At 62.2% G+C, this 16,495-nt stretch overlaps 2 protein-coding genes across 3 annotated transcripts; one reads left to right on the top strand and one right to left on the bottom strand.

Moving 5' to 3' along the window:
• Positions 1-61: 61 nt before the first annotated feature.
• CIB2 (calcium and integrin binding family member 2) lies at positions 62-9,151 on the top strand. 2 transcript variants are annotated; one of them, XM_037053435.1, is made up of 7 exons: positions 66-244; positions 2,852-2,886; positions 3,925-3,979; positions 4,902-5,013; positions 6,294-6,441; positions 8,447-8,642; positions 8,983-9,151. In XM_037053435.1, the coding sequence occupies exons 2-7, from the start codon at positions 2,874-2,876 to the stop codon at positions 9,002-9,004; spliced, it is 546 nt and encodes a 181-aa protein (XP_036909330.1). In that variant the 5' UTR covers positions 66-244; positions 2,852-2,873; the 3' UTR covers positions 9,005-9,151. The 2 variants fall into 2 exon arrangements, with proteins under 2 accessions (XP_036909329.1, XP_036909330.1); XM_037053434.1 differs by lacking the exon at positions 3,925-3,979 and having other exon boundaries at positions 62-244.
• A 94-nt stretch (positions 9,152-9,245) lies between these two features.
• SH2D7 (SH2 domain containing 7) lies at positions 9,246-16,273 on the bottom strand. Its single transcript, XM_037053430.1, is given in 7 exon segments — positions 9,246-10,509; positions 11,835-12,248; positions 12,250-12,501; positions 13,628-13,840; positions 14,125-14,290; positions 15,034-15,123; positions 16,016-16,273. Coding segments are annotated over 7 exon segments (1,434 nt in total). The 5' UTR covers positions 16,264-16,273; the 3' UTR covers positions 9,246-10,458.
• Between the last annotated feature and the right edge of the window lie 222 nt (positions 16,274-16,495).

Genomic DNA, 16,495 nt, shown 5'->3' with positions numbered 1-16,495 from the left:
GACCACGTCCCGTTCAGCCCCCGCCCCGCCTAGGCTCTGCCCCTCCCTCAAACCACGCCTCCACATCTAGGCTCCGCCCCACGCTCGGACCACGCCCCGCCCCGGCTACACCCCTCCAGTGGACTGCGCGGCAGTAAGCGTGCCGGGCTCGGCGTGCGCGGTGGGAGGCGGTACCCGGCTGGCCGCGCGCATCATGGGGAACAAGCAGACCATCTTCACTGACGAGCAGCTGGACAACTACCAGGTGAGCCCGCGCCCCTGCTCGCGTCTTCCCATCGCTGCCGGTTTCCCGGGTCACTCCTGGCCTCTGCCTTCACCCCGAGCATGACCTTGGGTGGGCCGCTACTTCTCTGAGCCTCCCCGGGACCGCGAGCCTCTGGAAAGCACAGCCGAGCTGCGTCCTGCCTGGGTTGGGAGTCAGGTACATCAGCCCCCAGAGGCAGCTGTAAGTTGAGGCGTCTTGTTTATCCTGGGGAGCCTTCCTCTGGCTCAGCATGGAAATAATGGAGCAAGGAGGCGGCCCGTTACCAGCCTTGCTTACCCGGTCACTCTGCTCCCCCAGCCACTGAGAGCCCTGTAGACCCCCTTCCTCAGGAGGTCCCAGATGGGAGACCGTGCTGCAGATGACTCCCACACTCCTAGGTGCCTGCCCCTCCGGGTGGTTCTGCATCCTTCAGAGCCCCGTTCCGGTGGGGGGGGCCTCCCCCTGACTCCCTCAGGCAGAGGCCCTGACCGGGCTGTCGCCTGTGTGCAGTGTGCTGTGGGGACATGCCACCAGCAGGGTCTCCACAGCTGCCCCGTGTTGCCGTCAGGAATAGGTATTTGGTGTTGGTCTTGAAATGTGGGTCCTCTGCCGTGGGCAGCCCCTAAAATGAAAGCCCCTCCTCCTGGGTGACTTAGTGTGAATGACAGATTTCCCAGTTCCCCATGAGGACCTGACAAGGAATGGGGGCCCACACATTCCTGCAGCGTCTGTTGTGTCCCGGGCACTGTACTTCCTGAATTTACCTTATGGTCAGCTCCTTCCATCCTAGGCTGGTGGATAATTGGCCCCATTTTACAGACATGTAAACAAACCCATTCAAGACCCTGCCATGGGTCTCACAGGGGAATCTGAATCATGAATCCCTGGCTCACTCTTTGTTGGGGTTGGTGGGGCTGTGTGTGTCCTTTGTCATCAGGAGGGACAGTTGCCTCCAGTGCCAGGGAAGGGCACTAGTGGGAGTGGGAGACCTGTAGGGAAGGGGGCTTTTGCTTTGCTGGAAGGTTCAGAAATAAGGCAGCCCTGCAGCAGGCCTGCCTTATGGGGGCTGGCAGGAGGTGTTCCAGGTGGAGGGCACAGCTTGGGTAAATGCCCAGAGGTGAGCACAGGTCAGCAGGTAGACCAGGCTGAGGAGTAAAGAGTAGCCCCGTGGGGGCAGGGGCCTGGGTTCCCACTCAGACCAGCCTGGCATCCGGTTACCCTTCGCAGCCACCCCTTGTGTTGGGTTCTGCTCTTTGCCAGAGCCTGGCTGGACCCTGCCAGGCCGCTGGGATGGGAGAACTGAAGAGCTGTCCCTGAAACCTGAGACCCTCACATGCCCCACCCCCACCCCGACTCTCCAGACAGCACCCGGCCAGCCCCCGGGGGTTGTGGGCAACCCTGAGTTAGAGCTGCTCCCCAAGTGATCTGCAGGGTTTCTCATCCTCCCTCCCCAGGTGCCAGTAATCCCTAAGGCTCAGGGTTCTTCCCAGGCCACTTCTCTGCCTTGCAGATCCATCCCCCAGACTCCCTCAAGCTCCAGAGTTTTGCTGGCTGCCTTGCCCAGACCCCAGGCTGCTCCTCCAGCTGATCAGTGAACTATGCGTCCTGAAACTCAGCCTCCCTGGGGATCCCTCCCGTCTCCACCACCAGGGCACTGGCCAGGCCTCCTCAGTCTCATGCAGACTCCAGCCACCCACACTTTCTGCCACAACCCCTTGCTTTTCTCACCCCACCCCTTCCCTCCCTCCTTTCTCTTTCTTTCAACAGACACTGAGCATCACCCCGCTCAGGCAACTTTTTCCAAGGAGAAAGAGTTGCAGTTTGTTGAGCCTCAGGGCTCCCGTCTCTGCCCAGGAAACAGCGCAGTCCCATAGGCTAGCAAGGAGGATGCAATGGCATTGGATAGTCAGAGCCCCCTGGGACTGGGCCCCTGAGTGGCTCTCAGTGATACTGAGTCAGAATCACAGATAACCATGGGGGGACCTCTCCCCTCTGCCCCTTCCCCGCCCCCTAGCTGGGTCCGGTCGCTCCCTGGGGCACAGCCCTTCCACCCCCATGGGCCGTGAGGTGTGGTCCTCAGCTTGGGCAGCACCCAGCAACACCCGGGTGGCTTTGAAAACAGCTGATGTCCCTCCCCTGTCCACGGGATGCCTCCAGTCACTCACTGCCACCATCTTCTCCCCCCACCCCACCCCCCACCAGCCTCTCTACTGCCTTCCTGGTGTGACCTTGTCAATTCCTGTGACTTTGCTGCCAGGAAGGTGCTGATCCCCACACCCCCACAGTCTGCGTGTCTGGGACTCGGTCTCCCAGCAGGAGGTTCCCTTCTCCCAGCCAGCGCTGTGGTGGAGGCTGCCTCCCAGTCACTGCCCCTCCGACCCCTTACATGCTCTCCCTCACCGCCCTTGTCCCTGCACTGAGTCCCCTGGGTCAGGTCCAGAGCTTCAGGCGGTTTCTGGACCCACGAGACTGCTGTGGGTCACGCGTGGGCTGGGTGGCCGTGAGTGTTCCCACCCCAACACTGTGGAGGGCTGCCCACGTGGGGGGGGCGGTCTGAGGAAGGAGGAGCTGGGACTGCTCAACCGACAGCATGTGTTCTCTCTACAGGACTGTACCTTCTTCAATAAGAATGACATCCTCAAGTAAGTGTGGTTCCGCTCGCACCTCAGAGGGGCGGGGCCTGGGGGACGGGTGGGGCGGGGCCTGGGACCCCAGCGGGCTGGGCGCGCAGAACTTCCCACTCCTCCTGGACCCAGATTTTTCTGCCAGAAATTGAACATCTGCTGGCCGTATACCCGGCTGTGTGGTGGGTGGTCTCGGGCACATTTTCATGTAATCTTCATTGTCACCTTGTAGTGGGAGAATCCAACTTTATCCCCTGGGTGGCCAGCGTCACATAGCTAGGGACTGAAGACGGGGCCTCGGACTCCAGGCCCCTTGCTAATTCTCTGTGTCCTGGGGCCTCTCGGACGAGGGGTCCCTGTCCGTCAGACCCGGGGCCCCTCAGGGCCCTCAGGCTCTGGCTCTGATGACCTCTGGCCCCTGGGACCCCAAAAGTTCTCCCACTGCCCCCGCCGCCCTCGGCTGTTCCCTAAGTATGTCTTCCCTTCCCAAGATAGCCCTTTTCTTTAGGGGTTGGGGGGCTGGGCCTAGACAGAGAGATGAAGGGGGTGGCAGTCTCAGGGTGCCAGGACCAGATGGTGAGCGGGGCACACAGAGCGCCAGGAAACCTGGCCCCCAGCCTGGGCTATCAGGTAGCACTAAAAGCCTCCAGGGCTCGAGATCACTTTCCCTGCAGGTTGATGGGCAGGCTGGGGTGGGAGCCGGTGGTGGCTTCCCCAGAGGGCTGTGGGGGCCACTGCCCCGACCCCTCGGCTCGGACAGGCCCCTCTTCCTCCCTGCCCCCTTGGTGGGCAGGGACACCCCACCACCCCACCCGCCTTGGCATCAGCACACCTGGGCTCTGCTGCCCCCTCCCAGGTCTGGAGTGGCCTGGGGTGACATCTGAGCCTCACTGAGCCTCAGGTTCTTCTATCGAATGGGACTGTGCTCCCAGCCCCGGAGCGGTGTCCAGAGGCAGGAACACCAGGCTGGGGGGTGGGGGAGGGGTTGACCCAGGCCCTGTTTCTAGGACCTCTGAGCACTGCTCCCCGTCTCCGCCTCCCTCCACCCCCATCCAGGTGGGTTTCTGGGTGAGCTGCACCCCGAGCACCAACCGGATGGCGAGGAGGAAAGGTGAGCTATAGGTTCTTCTTGGCAGCGTGGGGCCCAGCTCAGTGACCCTGAGTCAGAATCACAGATAAACATCAGGGGCCTCTCCCTCTGCCCCCGCCCCCCCAGCTGGGTCCTATTGCTCCCTGGGGCACAGCCCTTCCACCCCCACGCCGACCTGGGGTGGGCAGCCCCCAGGCAGCCACCTTTGCTCCTGTAGGTAAGAGCTCAGCACCCCAACTCCTCCGTCATAAGTGGGCCAAGTCCTTGTCCCTTCGGCGTGGAGAGAGGCCCCCCCCATCAAGCCACCCCTGGGTCTTTGCCTGTTCATTACTTTGTATCATCTGTTTTACTCACTCTTGATTTTTTTATTCCACATGTGATACATGACCATAGAAAAATTAGAAAATAAAACCAGTCAAGAGAGAGCAAAAAAAATGACCTCTAACCCTCCCCTGCTGCCCTCGAAATAATGACTATACACCCCTCAGTAGATTGAACCTTTGGGTACGCTACTTTGCCAGTATTTTCCCCTCATGCATATTTATCGAAGATTTGGATCGTGTTGCGTGGTCATTTCTTTAAAATTGCTTTTCTTTAGGCAAATGGTAAAAATAAATAAGAAAAAAATGATCTCACCACCTCTATAATGCATTTAGTTGGACATTTTGGTTTTCAGTGTTTCGCCATTATATTAGCCCCACGGTGACACTGTGACATCCAACCCTCACCTCTGGGATTATTTCCCGGCATAAATGTCTAACAGAGACTTCTGGGTCAGAAGGTGTGCAGACTATGAAAGCTTTTGATTTTTGTTGCTAAGTCACCCTGCAGCAGCGTCGAAGCAGCCTGCCCTCCCCAACCCTGAGTGGCCGGGAGCTGGCAGGGGCATCGGCCTGGGCGTGGGGTGGCGCCCCCTGCAGGGCTTCCTCCGCTCCCCTCACAGGCTCCACGCGAGGTTCTACGAGCTGGCCCCCAACCTTGTCCCCATGGACTACAGGAAGAGCCCCATCGTCCACGTGCCCATGAACCTCATCATCCAGATGCCGGAGCTCCGGGTAGGTGAGGGGCTGCCCGTCATAGCTGTGTGGCCCTGAACATGCCTTGAACTTCTCTGTGCCTCAGTTTCCTCCCTTCACTGTGGATAAGTGAGCAACGTGTGGGGCTCTGGGCCGGCACTCGCTTGCCCCTTATTTATTTATTTTTAGAGAGGAGAAGGAGCGCCCTCTACTGGGGACCCGGCCTGCAACCTAGGCATGTGCCCAGACTGGGAATCGAACTCGTGACCCTTTGGTTTGCAGGCTGGCACTGAATCCTCTGAGCCACACCAACCAGGGCCGCTTGCCCCCTTGTTAAATGGCCAGTCTGCTGTCTTTCACAGCTCTTCCTCGGCTTTTTTAGACAGTTTTCCTCTCCTGCCTTGTCTGGCTGTGGCTTCTCACAGCCGGGTCATCCTTGGCATCACTTCTGGATTTAACTTGCAAGGACTCCCCTGGGGATCTTCTCAAAACGCCTACTCAGGCTTGGGAGGCCTGGGGACCCAGGGCCGTGTTTTTCTAGAAAGCTCCCAGGTGGGTCCTTGACCCACATGTGTATTTGACATAAAAAATGTCATCCATGAGTTCCTCACCTGTGATGGCATGTGAAGTGCCCTCTGCCAGGGAAGAGGCTTTTGGGGCACAAAAAGCTGTTGTGTGGGACTTTGTGCAAAGAGGCTCTCGCCAGGCCTCAGATATGCGACTCAGGGGTCCCCACAGGGTATCCACAGGGGCCCGTGCCCCAGTCGTGACCTCAGTCCTGAGGGACGGTGAAGCCAGTCTCGGTCTGGTGGTCACTCAGTCTGGCCTGCAGAGGGGATCGAGTCCAGGCCTGAGAGCACTCAGGCAGGAGGTGTCCCTGGGGTGAGGAGGGAGTCGGAGGCCTTGGAGCTGGTCTAGGAGAATCCAGGAGCTGGGTGATAGGCCAGCCTGGGGTCTGCTGCGCTCTCTGACTCTTGCTGCTTGTCCCGCCCAGTTATCCAGCCCCTTGTGGGGATAACTCATTCCTGCCTCCCACTGCGCTGGCCTGGCCCAGCCTGAGCTGCGCCTGCTTGGGGACGCCCTCTGCTCTCATACATCAAGGTGGAGGCTGCCCCCATGGGCTCCCCTGGGCATTGGGTCTGCCCCTACCCCCGCCTCCCCAGAGCTCACCCTCCAGGGAGCACGCCCTGGCTCGGCCGAGCTCTCTGTGCTCACCTGAGTGACACAACGTGACCTAACGCCCCAGCGAGGTCACGGTCTGGCCCCGGGGTTCTCCCAGCTGACTGGCCCCTAGGAGACTGTCGTGGTTCTGTGTCCAGGAGAATCCCTTCAAGGAGAGGATAGTGGAGTCCTTCTCCCAGGACGGCGAGGGGAACCTCACCTTTGACGACTTCGTGGACATGTTCTCCGTGCTCTGTGAGTCGGCTCCCCGAGACCTCAAGGCCAACTACGCCTTCAAGATCTACGGTAATGAGGGTCTGCGGGGGAGCGGATGCGGGGGGCCTCTGCCACTATGGGGGGGGCACTCAGGTGAGTGGGCCGTCCAGTTCCTGCTGGCTTCCACCCCGGGGGATATGGGGACACCAGGGAGACTTAGGAAAATGCCTGCCCGGCAGGGTGGCCAGAACTGATAGTTGGTGCACGAGAGACTCCATGGCCCTCAGAGCAGAGGAGGGACCCGCCCCACCTCGGTGGGGAGGAGAGGGCTCATGTAGAAAGGTTTCAGTGGGGCCTAGGAGGACATGTGGTGCCCCCTAGGGCCGGGCTGTGGGGTCCAGTCAAGGAGTTTGGGCCTGGTGCCCAGGCCAACAGGGGCCACTGAGGTTTCAAGTGGGGCAGGGCAGCTCTGTGTTGTAGAAGGGTCTTGAGGCATCAGCTGAGGCTGGGGCTGGAGAGGAGGCCTCAGCCAAATAGTGAGCTCCCAGAGGTCCCCAGGCGGTGAGAGGTGGGCCACTTTTTCTCCTGCCAGCCCTGCCCTCCTGACGCTGCCCAAACCGCCACCAGAGGGCGCTGGCCACCGCAAAGCCCTGGCTGTTCCACAGCCGTGGGAGACATCCAGCCTACTGGTGTCCAGTCCTCAAGACTGTCCTCAGACAGGGACAGCGAGGCCCAGGGAGGGACTGAGACCTGTCCGGGCCCAGAGAGCCTCGAACAGACCTCCTGTCCCCAGGGGACTTTGATCAGCCAGACACCAGGGCCCCTGTTTTTCATACAGGGAGTTTCATGTTTATTTAGAGGACTTTGGTCTAGATGCATCTGGTCCCCCCTGTGTTTGCACGTCAGAGACAGAACCCGCCCTGCCTGCCTGCCAGCCAGCCGTGGTTGCTGGCTCCTAAAAAGCTTCTCGAGTTCCTCCCGTCACCCCTCGTGCCCTGAACCCTGCAGCCCCTCCTCTGGGCGGGCCTGCTGTCTGCAGAGAGGGGCTCCCTGCTCCTCTGGGCTGGGGGTGTCCCTGGGGAGATGGGGTCCGCCCTCCAGCAAGGGTCGCCCCCTGCTGGACCCCAGTGTCCTCATGTAAAACGGACACTGGTGTCCCCCTCTCCCCAGCCCATCAGCCAGCACAGGCCTGGGTGGGGAGCTGGGCAGGGCGGGCACCTATTGGGGGCTTGGGCTCCAAGAGGAAACACTGACTGCCAGGGATGTGACCTCGGGCAGGTCACTTGTCCTTCCCACGCCTCCATTTCTTCATCTCTGCTACGGGGTTCTCAGTGCATCTACTGGGCCGCCTTGCTGTGCAAACTCGGCGAGCTGGCACCTGTTGTGCTCGTGGACGCAGTTAGGCCCTTTGTTACCACCATGGGTCGGGCTTTGAGCAGCGGCAGGGGCTGCATGGAGGGAGCCCTGTGTCTAGGCAGCAGCCCCCACCGGGAGGCGAGGTTGGAGCCGCAGTGTGAAGGCTGAGTAGCAGTCTGCTGCACCGATGGGTGCAAAGGGCCCCCCAGGCAGACGCAGCGTCCATGCGAGGACCCGGTCGCCGGTCATCCAGCAGGGAAGCGGTCGGAAGGGCGCTGACGCTTGCTGTGGCAGGCCTGTCGCCCAGCGGAGTGACACTGAGTTCCCCGCGCTGTGCACCCTGGCCAGCCATGGGCTCTTCCTGAGGGGAGCCTGCATCTCCTGACTGGCGAGGCGAGTCTGGCTGGGGGCGGGGGCAACAGGGTGCCATTGAGGATATGTGGCCTCAGAGTCACGTCAGAATCCTCCAAGCAGCCCTCTGGCCTGGATTCAGGCGCTCAGCCTCTCCGCACCTGGGATTTCTGAGCTTTGCAAGGACCACAGGGTCACTGGGGTGAGGACCCAAGTTCCCAGGAAGCTCCACATGTGGATGATTGACGCACCTCGGTTGGGGTGGGTTTTTATGGGGCTGCCCCTACGTCATGCCCAGCAGGGGATGAGAATCCAGTGTCCCCAGCATGCATGCGGTTGGGGACATGGCGTGCCCAGCCTGGTCTGAGCGGCCCCGCCTCCCCTGCAGACTTCAACACCGACAACTTCATCTGCAAAGAGGACCTGGAGATGACGCTGGCCCGGCTCACCAAGTCGGAGCTGGAGGAGGACGAGGTGGTGCTCGTGTGTGATAAGGTCATCGAGGAGGCCGACCTGGACGGCGACGGCAAGCTGGGCTTATCCGACTTCGAGGACATGATCGCCAAGTCCCCCGACTTCCTCAGGTGCCGCCCGGGGCTGCGTGTGCAGCTGCAGCCAATGCCCAGCCTCCTGGGGCCCCCGGGGACCGAGGCCCTGTCACCACTCAGAGCAGCAGTGGGGTCCCAGGCCACGCAGCGGGGGGGGGGGTCTCAGCCCGGCTCCCGAAGGGGGTGACTGGGAGGTCCCCCATCCCCAGCAGGGCCAGCCCTCAGGTGAAGGTAAACAGCAGAGGCCCTGGGGTGGATCCCAGGGCACAGCTGGGCCTGCAGGCCACCCTTCCCTTGGCATTGGTAACCACGGGCCCTGCATCCCCCTTGAGAACTGTCCAGGCCCTGACCCCCTCTTCCCATTCTCTCTTTCCAGCACCTTCCACATCCGGATCTGAGGCCCTGGCCGAGGTCACAGGGCCCCAAAGCCCACCGCCCTCCTCGGCTGTCTACACAGTTGTGACCTCCAAGCTCCCAGCACAGGAGCTGCAGCCTCCAGGGTTTACACCCACGAACAATATCTTGGCCCTTTGAGCAAAAAAAAACCCTTCACCAGGGAAGGGGGAACGTGAGGAGCAGGGCCCTTCCCAGGTCCCCCTGGGGTTCAGCCCCAGGGCACACAGCCCCCTTATAGGCCTTCCCTTGGTCCCCCAACCTCCCCTGCACCCAGTTTTCCTGCCTCAGAAATGTCCCCATGGGAGGGGAAGACAGAGCACCTAATGGGGCGGGGGGGGGGGGCGGGGCGGGGGGGAACGACTTGACAACATGCGGGGAAACACATCCTGGTCACCGGGGCAAAGAGAAAGAAAGAGGAGATTTTAACGGCTGTGCAATCCCACTGCAGCCCCACAGCTGGGCTGCAGCCTTCCCCCCACCCCCCGCCTGTCCTCATCTCCCAGCCCTTCCCCACCTGAAGCCTTGGGAACATGAGGCCCAGAGGGCCCTGCCCCTGGGTCTGCCCCTCCCAGCCCTGTGGGCCCCTCCCTCCCTGGTGAGTGCTGTGGGCACATCTTGGTGTTGCTGCCAGTAAAGCCCTCTGCTGTCCCCACGTCTGTGTCTGTTTCTGTCGGTGTCGGGACCTTCACCCGTCCTGGGAGCCCACCACTCAGCGCTTCTCCCCTGGACTGGGCCTGCCTCCCGCGCTTCAGTGCCAACTCTTATTTCAGGGCTGGAGCCAAGGCGCCTCTGTGCCCAAATCCTCAAGGGAGCCCCATGCAGGACAGACGGCTGTCTGGTGAGAGACGTGTGCTCTTCCTCCGTGACAGCCATCTTTCCGGTGACTGCATGTCAGGGGCAGGCTGGCAGCCACACTTGGTGCCCCCAGGGTGCCCCGGTCTCTCAGCGGGGACGCTGCACCGCCACGAGGCCACCCAGGGGACAGTTCCCACCAGTGTGGGACAAACCTGCTCTGCCCGGGATGGGCGGGGAGGTCACCAGGCGGGTGGTCAGTCTTGTGCCTCCCATGCCTGTGGCAGTGGGCAGGAGCAGCAGGTGGACAGTCACCCTCAGGAAGACGGGGACATGGGTGAGACAGAAAAAAGGGTCCAAGGGGAGCGGGGCTGAGGCAGAGCCACCTGACCTGAGGGATGTCCTGAGAGGCCAAGCGCGCAGTGCCCTGAAGCTCCTGGGAGGCCGGGGCCACCTGTTGAGCCTGGGTCTCAGGGGAGGAGTGTGAGTCCCTCTCCTCCGTTGGGGTGGGAGACCCCTCCCGCTGTGTCTCTGAGCCTGCTTCTGTCCCAGGCTGGAGGGGGGGGCAGTGAGGTGTGCCTTTGGGTGAGTGAGGGCCTCCTGGGGACCCCTGTAGGGCGGGGCACTGGGAGCCCCATGGTGTGGGCTGCTGGGAGCCAGGCTGTCAGGGTCTGTGCTTCTTGTCTGCAAAGAACAGCTTCCGGAGCCTGTCAGACTGCAAGGAGGAAGAGGACACTGGAGCCTGGGGTCCCTGGGGTGCCCAAACCCCCAGCACCGGTGTCCCAGGTGGCACAGGGTGGGTTACACATGGTGCCACCAGGGACCAGAGAGGACGGGGCCTTCATGGCCAGGGACAGCCCAGTCCTGGGTGTGGCTGCCATGGTTCTTGGGCCTGGATCTGCCTTCGGGGCCCAGGGGAGGGAGGGCCTCCTGGGCACAGCCCTGCCCCAAGGGAGGGGCTGGCCGAGCTTCCCTGAAGGAAGGCCTACCAGCTGGAGTAGGAGGTCAGGGGCTGTCCCCACAGGGAGTGGAGTCTGCCTGCTCATCAGCTCCCAGTGTAGGTGGGGGTGCTGGGGCTGAGGAACCACCCCTCCCTTTCTTATCAGAAGTGGTCAGAACAGCAACTCTGTTGGAGGAGGGCTCTCTGGGCTGTGTCCCGAGCTGGTGGCGGTGCCTAGCCCTGTCCTCTCGGCAAGCGGTTTTCAACCTTCCCCATCTCACGGCACAGAAACTATTTACTGAAGTTCTGCGGCACACCAAAAGATAAATTTTTCTGCGGATCTGACAAAGCTGGGTATAATTTTGATTCATTCACCCCGGATGGCTCTTGTTCTGATGGCTGTTGTCATCTTTTTTACTTGACCATCTGAGGGAAAGGAGGTCAGTGCCCCCGACTAAACAGTCAGGTGTCACGTGGTTTAACCATTCCCAAGGCACAGGGGGTGAAAATCACTGCTCCGGGCAGCTGTCCTGCAAACAGCCTGAGGACCAGCGCCTCCTATAGGTGGGCAATAGAAGTACCAGATGCCCCATTAAATTTCAGTCTTGGATAGGGGATGAATGATTGCAGTATTTGGAGTGTGCTCATGCTAAAAAAAAATTTCCTTGTTCTCTAGAATTTGAATTAGCTGGGTAGCCCATCCTGTGTCTGGCTCAGCCTGGTGGCCATTTCTTGCTGGTGAAACTTGCCCAAAGCCACGTGGCAGGGGAGTGGCTGAGCTGTGACAAGTCAGACATGGAGCCCCTTCTCCACCTCTCAGGGGCTCAGAGACCCCTGAAGTGGCCAAGAGGAAGGGTCAGGGACCCTGGTGTGCTGTAGAGAAAGACCTCAGAAGGGCCCGGAAGCAGATATCTGATACCCAAGTCTAACAGCGGCCTCCCCTACCACCTGCGGGCCCAGGGCTGGAAAGTTCTGGGCACCTGTGGTGGTGGCAGGGGGGTGGGGGGTGGCCTGCCCTGCCCCTGCCCAAGGGCCATGGGTCCTGTCTACCACCAGCTGCTCCCTGGGAGCGCCTGCCACTCACCCCGCACAGAGCCCACCTTGTGTGTTTGTCCAGGCTCCTTGCTCTTGGCTGCCGGCATGTGTTGGGGGAGGTCACCAGGCTCTAGGAGCTCCGGGGCCCCCGAGACCCTGGCACAGGCACAGTCTGTGGGCCCGGACAGCCTGCTGTTGGGGAGACCAGCGCGAGGAAGCAGGAGCCTGGCGGGGTTGCCCCAGCAGACCGGGACTTCCTCGTAGGTGCTGCCGCCTGGGCCAGCCACATCACCGTCCTGCAGGAGCAGCGCATAGGTATCCACCGTGCTGTCCGGGGACCCAGGCCAAGCCCCGTGGCCGGGCCTCGGGGGCTTCGGGCTCCAGGAGGCAGCTGAGGGTCCTCCAGCCTCAGAACGGGGGGGCAGGCGGAGGCCCCAGGAAGTGGGAGAGACGGTCAGGCCCTGGTCTGGGCTGCCCCCCCGAGGGGGCCGGTCCCGGGCTCTTGGGCCCGTCCTGGCTTCCATCTGAGAGTCTGCTCTGGGCCCCCTTGCAAGGGATGCCAGCCTGGCTGCCGGCTGGAAGTGGCCCATGCCTGCCGGACACCTCTGTGCCCAGACCTAGCTGTGCCTGCTTTGTCTTCCTGGGTTCTGCATAAACGATGTTGGGGCTGTCAAGAAGCTGGTCCAGATGGGAGGCACCCCTTTCAGGGAGGGGCGGCACCCCAGTGGGGGGCTGGGGAGAGAGGGACAGAGAACCTGTGAAGGTCACCACCACCAAGAGGCCGATGGGTAAACTAAGGCATTCTCAGACCACCTGGGACCCCGACTTGGCCTCAGTTTACCTGACTTATGTGTACAGGGCTTGTTGTATGAGTTCAGGACCCAGCCAGCAACCATGCTGGACTCTGAGGAGTCTTCATTCAAAGTCTGGGGTCACCAGCTGTCCCTACCGCCCAAGCTCCTCCTGCCTCTGGGGTCGTCCCCTGCTCTCCCGGAACCCAGACCCTTCAGAATGCCCCCCAAATTAGTCATTTGCCCCAGCTGCGTGCCAGGCTGTGTCTGGACTCGGTGATCGTAGGTGAGAGCGTGTCAGCCTGAGAGGTGGCAGTGCATCGCCCATCACTGTCACATGGGCCGACGCCACTGGCCTGTGATAACACGTCAACAGGCAATGTGCTGTCAGGTCCCAGTCGGAAATGAGGAGGAACAAAGCAGGGTCACGGGACAGAGCCACCGGCGGGAAAGGGGGCGTTTTGACAGCCTAGGCGCCTTTGCCAGGAGGTGGCGTGGGAGCCGGAAACGGGATGCACCGAGCGTGAACCGTGCAGGCAGCTGCTGGATGAGAGTTCCAGGCAGGGGGAACAGGAAGAGCAAAGGCCTGGAGGGGGGATTCCAGAGGCTTGAGGGCAGGAAGTGGAGGCAGGGCAGTGGGGCACCCCGTGAGGAGCTGGGGAAGGTCTCAGCCTGTGTTGTGATTGCGGGGGTCTGACAGCAACAGGGGCCTCTGAGCCTCCCCCCCCCCTCGGCCACAGTGCTTTCCCCCTCCCCCAGCCACAGTTACAGCAGATCCCAGCTGTCCTGGGCCCACTCTCTCATGCAAGCCTTGCTCGCTGGAACCTCAGGAATGCAAACGAGGTTCCCAGAGATCGGGCACTTTCCCCACCTCACCCAGCTAGACAGGCCACGCTGAGCAAGATGTGACCCAATTTGACTTGCCTTGAGCAGGTCATGCAGGGCGCGGCAAGCCACCGGGGGGGGGGGGGGGGGGCCTGTGGGGCCTGGGGGGGGCCNGGGGGGGGGGGGGGGGGGGTCCCCTGTGGGGCCTGTGTGTGGGTGCGCCCGGAACCCAGAGTCCTCACCTCCACACTCTGCTCCTCGGACGCATTCTCAGGACCCCCGTCCTTGCTCATCTTCATGGGCAGGAAGGAGACCTGGGGCTTAGGAGGGGGGCGGGGGCCGCCGGCCTTGTCTGGGGCCCCTGTGGGGGGCACCGTGGCAGGCGGGTCCTCCAGGCCCAGTTTGGTCTGCTGGAGGCCGAGAGTGATGGCGTCGTAGAGATCACTCTCCTCCAGCTGGGGACAGTGGACACAGCGGAGTGAGGTCGCACACCTGCCCAGCCCCCAGCACCTGCTGGAGACTGCTTGCTGGCTAGGGAATGAAACATGCCCGCGGGGTCCCCGAGCGTGGGGAAGACACGGCCTCAGTCTCCCTTTTTCGCAGGGGGGCCCTGACACCGTGGTGCATGCCCCGGCTCAGCAGCAAAGAGGGAAGAAAAGGCCAGTGGCCCCAAGGGGTGCGCACCCCAGACCTGGGCAACCCGCCCGCCACCCTTCCCCGGGGGTGGAGGGGTGCCTACCCGGGGGCAGGCGGCAGCCAGGGTCTCCCCGAAGGGCTCAAACTGCACCGCCTGGTAGTAGCACACAAGCTCAGACAGGCTGCTGTGGCTCTGAGTGTCCCCGGAGACCAAGTAGCGCCGGTTTCGGAGCTGGGTGATGACAAAATGCCGGCATCGGTCGCTGCCCCTGCAACATGACAGGCTGGCCTGACCCCTTGGGCTCCAGACGGCCCCTGCAGGGTTGGGAGCTGGGCTCCTGGGACGCCCAAAGGGGGCCGGGGAGGGGAGGGCAGGGCCGGGCGAGGTGGGGCGAGGAACGGATTCGGCTTGGTGCAAAATTTAAAGGGCACCACATAACCCAGGCATCGAGGCTTATAGACCAATATTGCAGAAGATGAAAATACCGAGCAATGCAGGACAAACAAAATATCAAAGTTAGGGATGAGATCCGGCCCTGTGCTTGCACGAGGCAGCCTGGCCCACCCCACAGTGGACCCTGCCCTGCCGTAAAGGGGGATCGAGCCCAGGTGGTGGGCTCCCACTGTGCCCACCCTCCTCCCAGGCATCCCTCCAAGGCAGCGGCTCTGCTGACACCTTGGTCTCTCACGCCTCTGGGCCTTTGCCCATGCAGTTCTGTCTATTGGAAATGCTTCCTAAACCCCAGGCACACCCCCCTCTCTGCCTAGCAACTTGCTATTCGCCCTTCTATCCTTGGCTCGAGGTTCCCTTGCAAAGGCTTTCCCTGCCCCTGCCCCATCACCCCCGTGGCCAGCTGGGACTCCATCCGAGCCCGCGGCCAGTGCAGCTGAAGAAACGTCCTAGGAACATGGAGAGTGAGGGAGTGAGGGAGCCAGGGCCCGGGAAAGCCAGGCGGCGTGGGCCGGGGGTGGTGGGGGCCTCCGCTTACCTGCACAGCGCGTCCTCCCTTACCTGTAGGACAAGATGTAGCCGGTGGCCCTGTCACTGAGGCGGATGAGGAAGGAGCCAAGAGCTTTGTCCCTGAGCAGCTGCTCCGCCTGCCTGGGCAGAGCGCACGCCCTGAGCTGGGTCTGGGAGTCTCTGCCCGGCGCCGGCCCCACAGACCTCTGCACGCTTGCTCAGCCCTCCCGCCCTTCTGGGGTCTGTCCAGGGCCAGCTCAGTGGCTCCGGGTTGGAGTCCTGAAGCCACATGTCCCCGGGCTACCCCTGGGTACAGCCTCCCTGACCCTGGCCACGCAGCAGAAGGGCTGTGCGGCGTGAAGGAATCCACGTAGATTCCAGGTCTGCCAGGTCCCTGCTCAGTGTGGGACGCACTCTACTTGACAGTCCCTGTCCTGTCCTCCTCGTCAGCCCCCAGGCCGCGCTGTCTGCGGCTAATTTCTAAGTGGTGCCAAGGACTTTGCAGGCACGGTGGGAAATTCCGGCTGCCACCCGGTTTGGCAGCCCGCAGGCCAGGGCGTGCCCGAGCCACGGACTCACCAGGGACACAGAGTGAGTGCCTGCTGCATGCATGAGCCATGGGCCAACGACACACATGGCCCATGCATGGGCCAACGACACACTTGGCAGTGCCCAGGGCAAGCGACAGAGGGAACTTCCAAGACAGTGACAGTAGAGCATGAGAACCAAGAACAGGCCTCCTGAGCAGAGGGCCTCGAGCAAGGAGGGCTGGCGGGACGGCTTGGAGAGTCGGCCCACTCAGTCCTTCAGAGCGGGCCTGAACGCACCTGTTCCCAAAGGCCCTTTGTGTCCCAGTCTATATGCAGAGCAGGGGCCAGTGCCCCAGGGAACGGGGTGCTCCCCACTCTGTCCCCCTACCCACTGCCTCCCGGGGTCCCTGCCCAGCTCCGGGAGAGGGCAGGAGTCAGGTTTGTCCCAGAGTTCCCAGACCACCTTCTCCACCCCGAAGGGCTGCGGACAGGGGCAGCCTTACTTGCGGGTGATGAATCCGTGAAACCAGGGGGGCAGGGCTCCGTGGTGCAGAATGAGGGGGGCCTGCGTCTCCATGAACCACCTCAGGGCCAGCTCCTGCAGCTGGGTCACGGCCTGGTTGTCTCCCGCCTCCTCGGGCCCCCGGCCCCCACAGAGCTGCGTTGGGCTGCCCTCCATGCTAGCGAGTGCTGAGGCGGGGGCCGAGGCCCGAGCCCACACGCCTCTATATATGCATGTGCTCCCACTCATTTGCCTGAGCCCTCAAGTACCTCAACCATCAGCAGCACACAGGAGCTCTATTGTCACCTCTGGGCTGGCTGGTGGCCCTGGGGGGAGGGGTACCTCTACAGCCAGAGAGTGAGGGAGGCCATCCCTGACCTGCACACGGCAGGGACATTGCCCTGCTGGGCTTGGCCTCCTTCCCAAAGGCCAGCCCTGACTGAAGTCCAGAGCACAGCCCCTGTCCACGGAACCTTGGACT

This window comes from Sturnira hondurensis, unplaced genomic scaffold (genome assembly GCF_014824575.4).
Source record: "Sturnira hondurensis isolate 20B ecotype Veracruz unplaced genomic scaffold, ASM1482457v3 Scaffold0007865, whole genome shotgun sequence".
Lineage (NCBI taxonomy): Eukaryota > Metazoa > Chordata > Mammalia > Chiroptera > Phyllostomidae > Sturnira > Sturnira hondurensis.
This window is presented reverse-complemented; position numbering and strand designations above follow the sequence as displayed.

Excerpts from the sequence above, each read along its gene's own strand:
- CIB2 (XM_037053434.1), top strand. The coding sequence starts at position 194 with ATGGGGAACAAGCAGACCATCTTCACTGACGAGCAGCTGGACAACTAC. Across the intron at positions 5,014-6,293 it reads TCCAGATGCCGGAGCTCCGG|GAGAATCCCTTCAAGGAGAG; the intron begins GTAGGTGAGGGG and ends TTCTGTGTCCAG. Across the intron at positions 8,643-8,982 it reads AAGTCCCCCGACTTCCTCAG|CACCTTCCACATCCGGATCT; the intron begins GTGCCGCCCGGG and ends CTCTCTTTCCAG.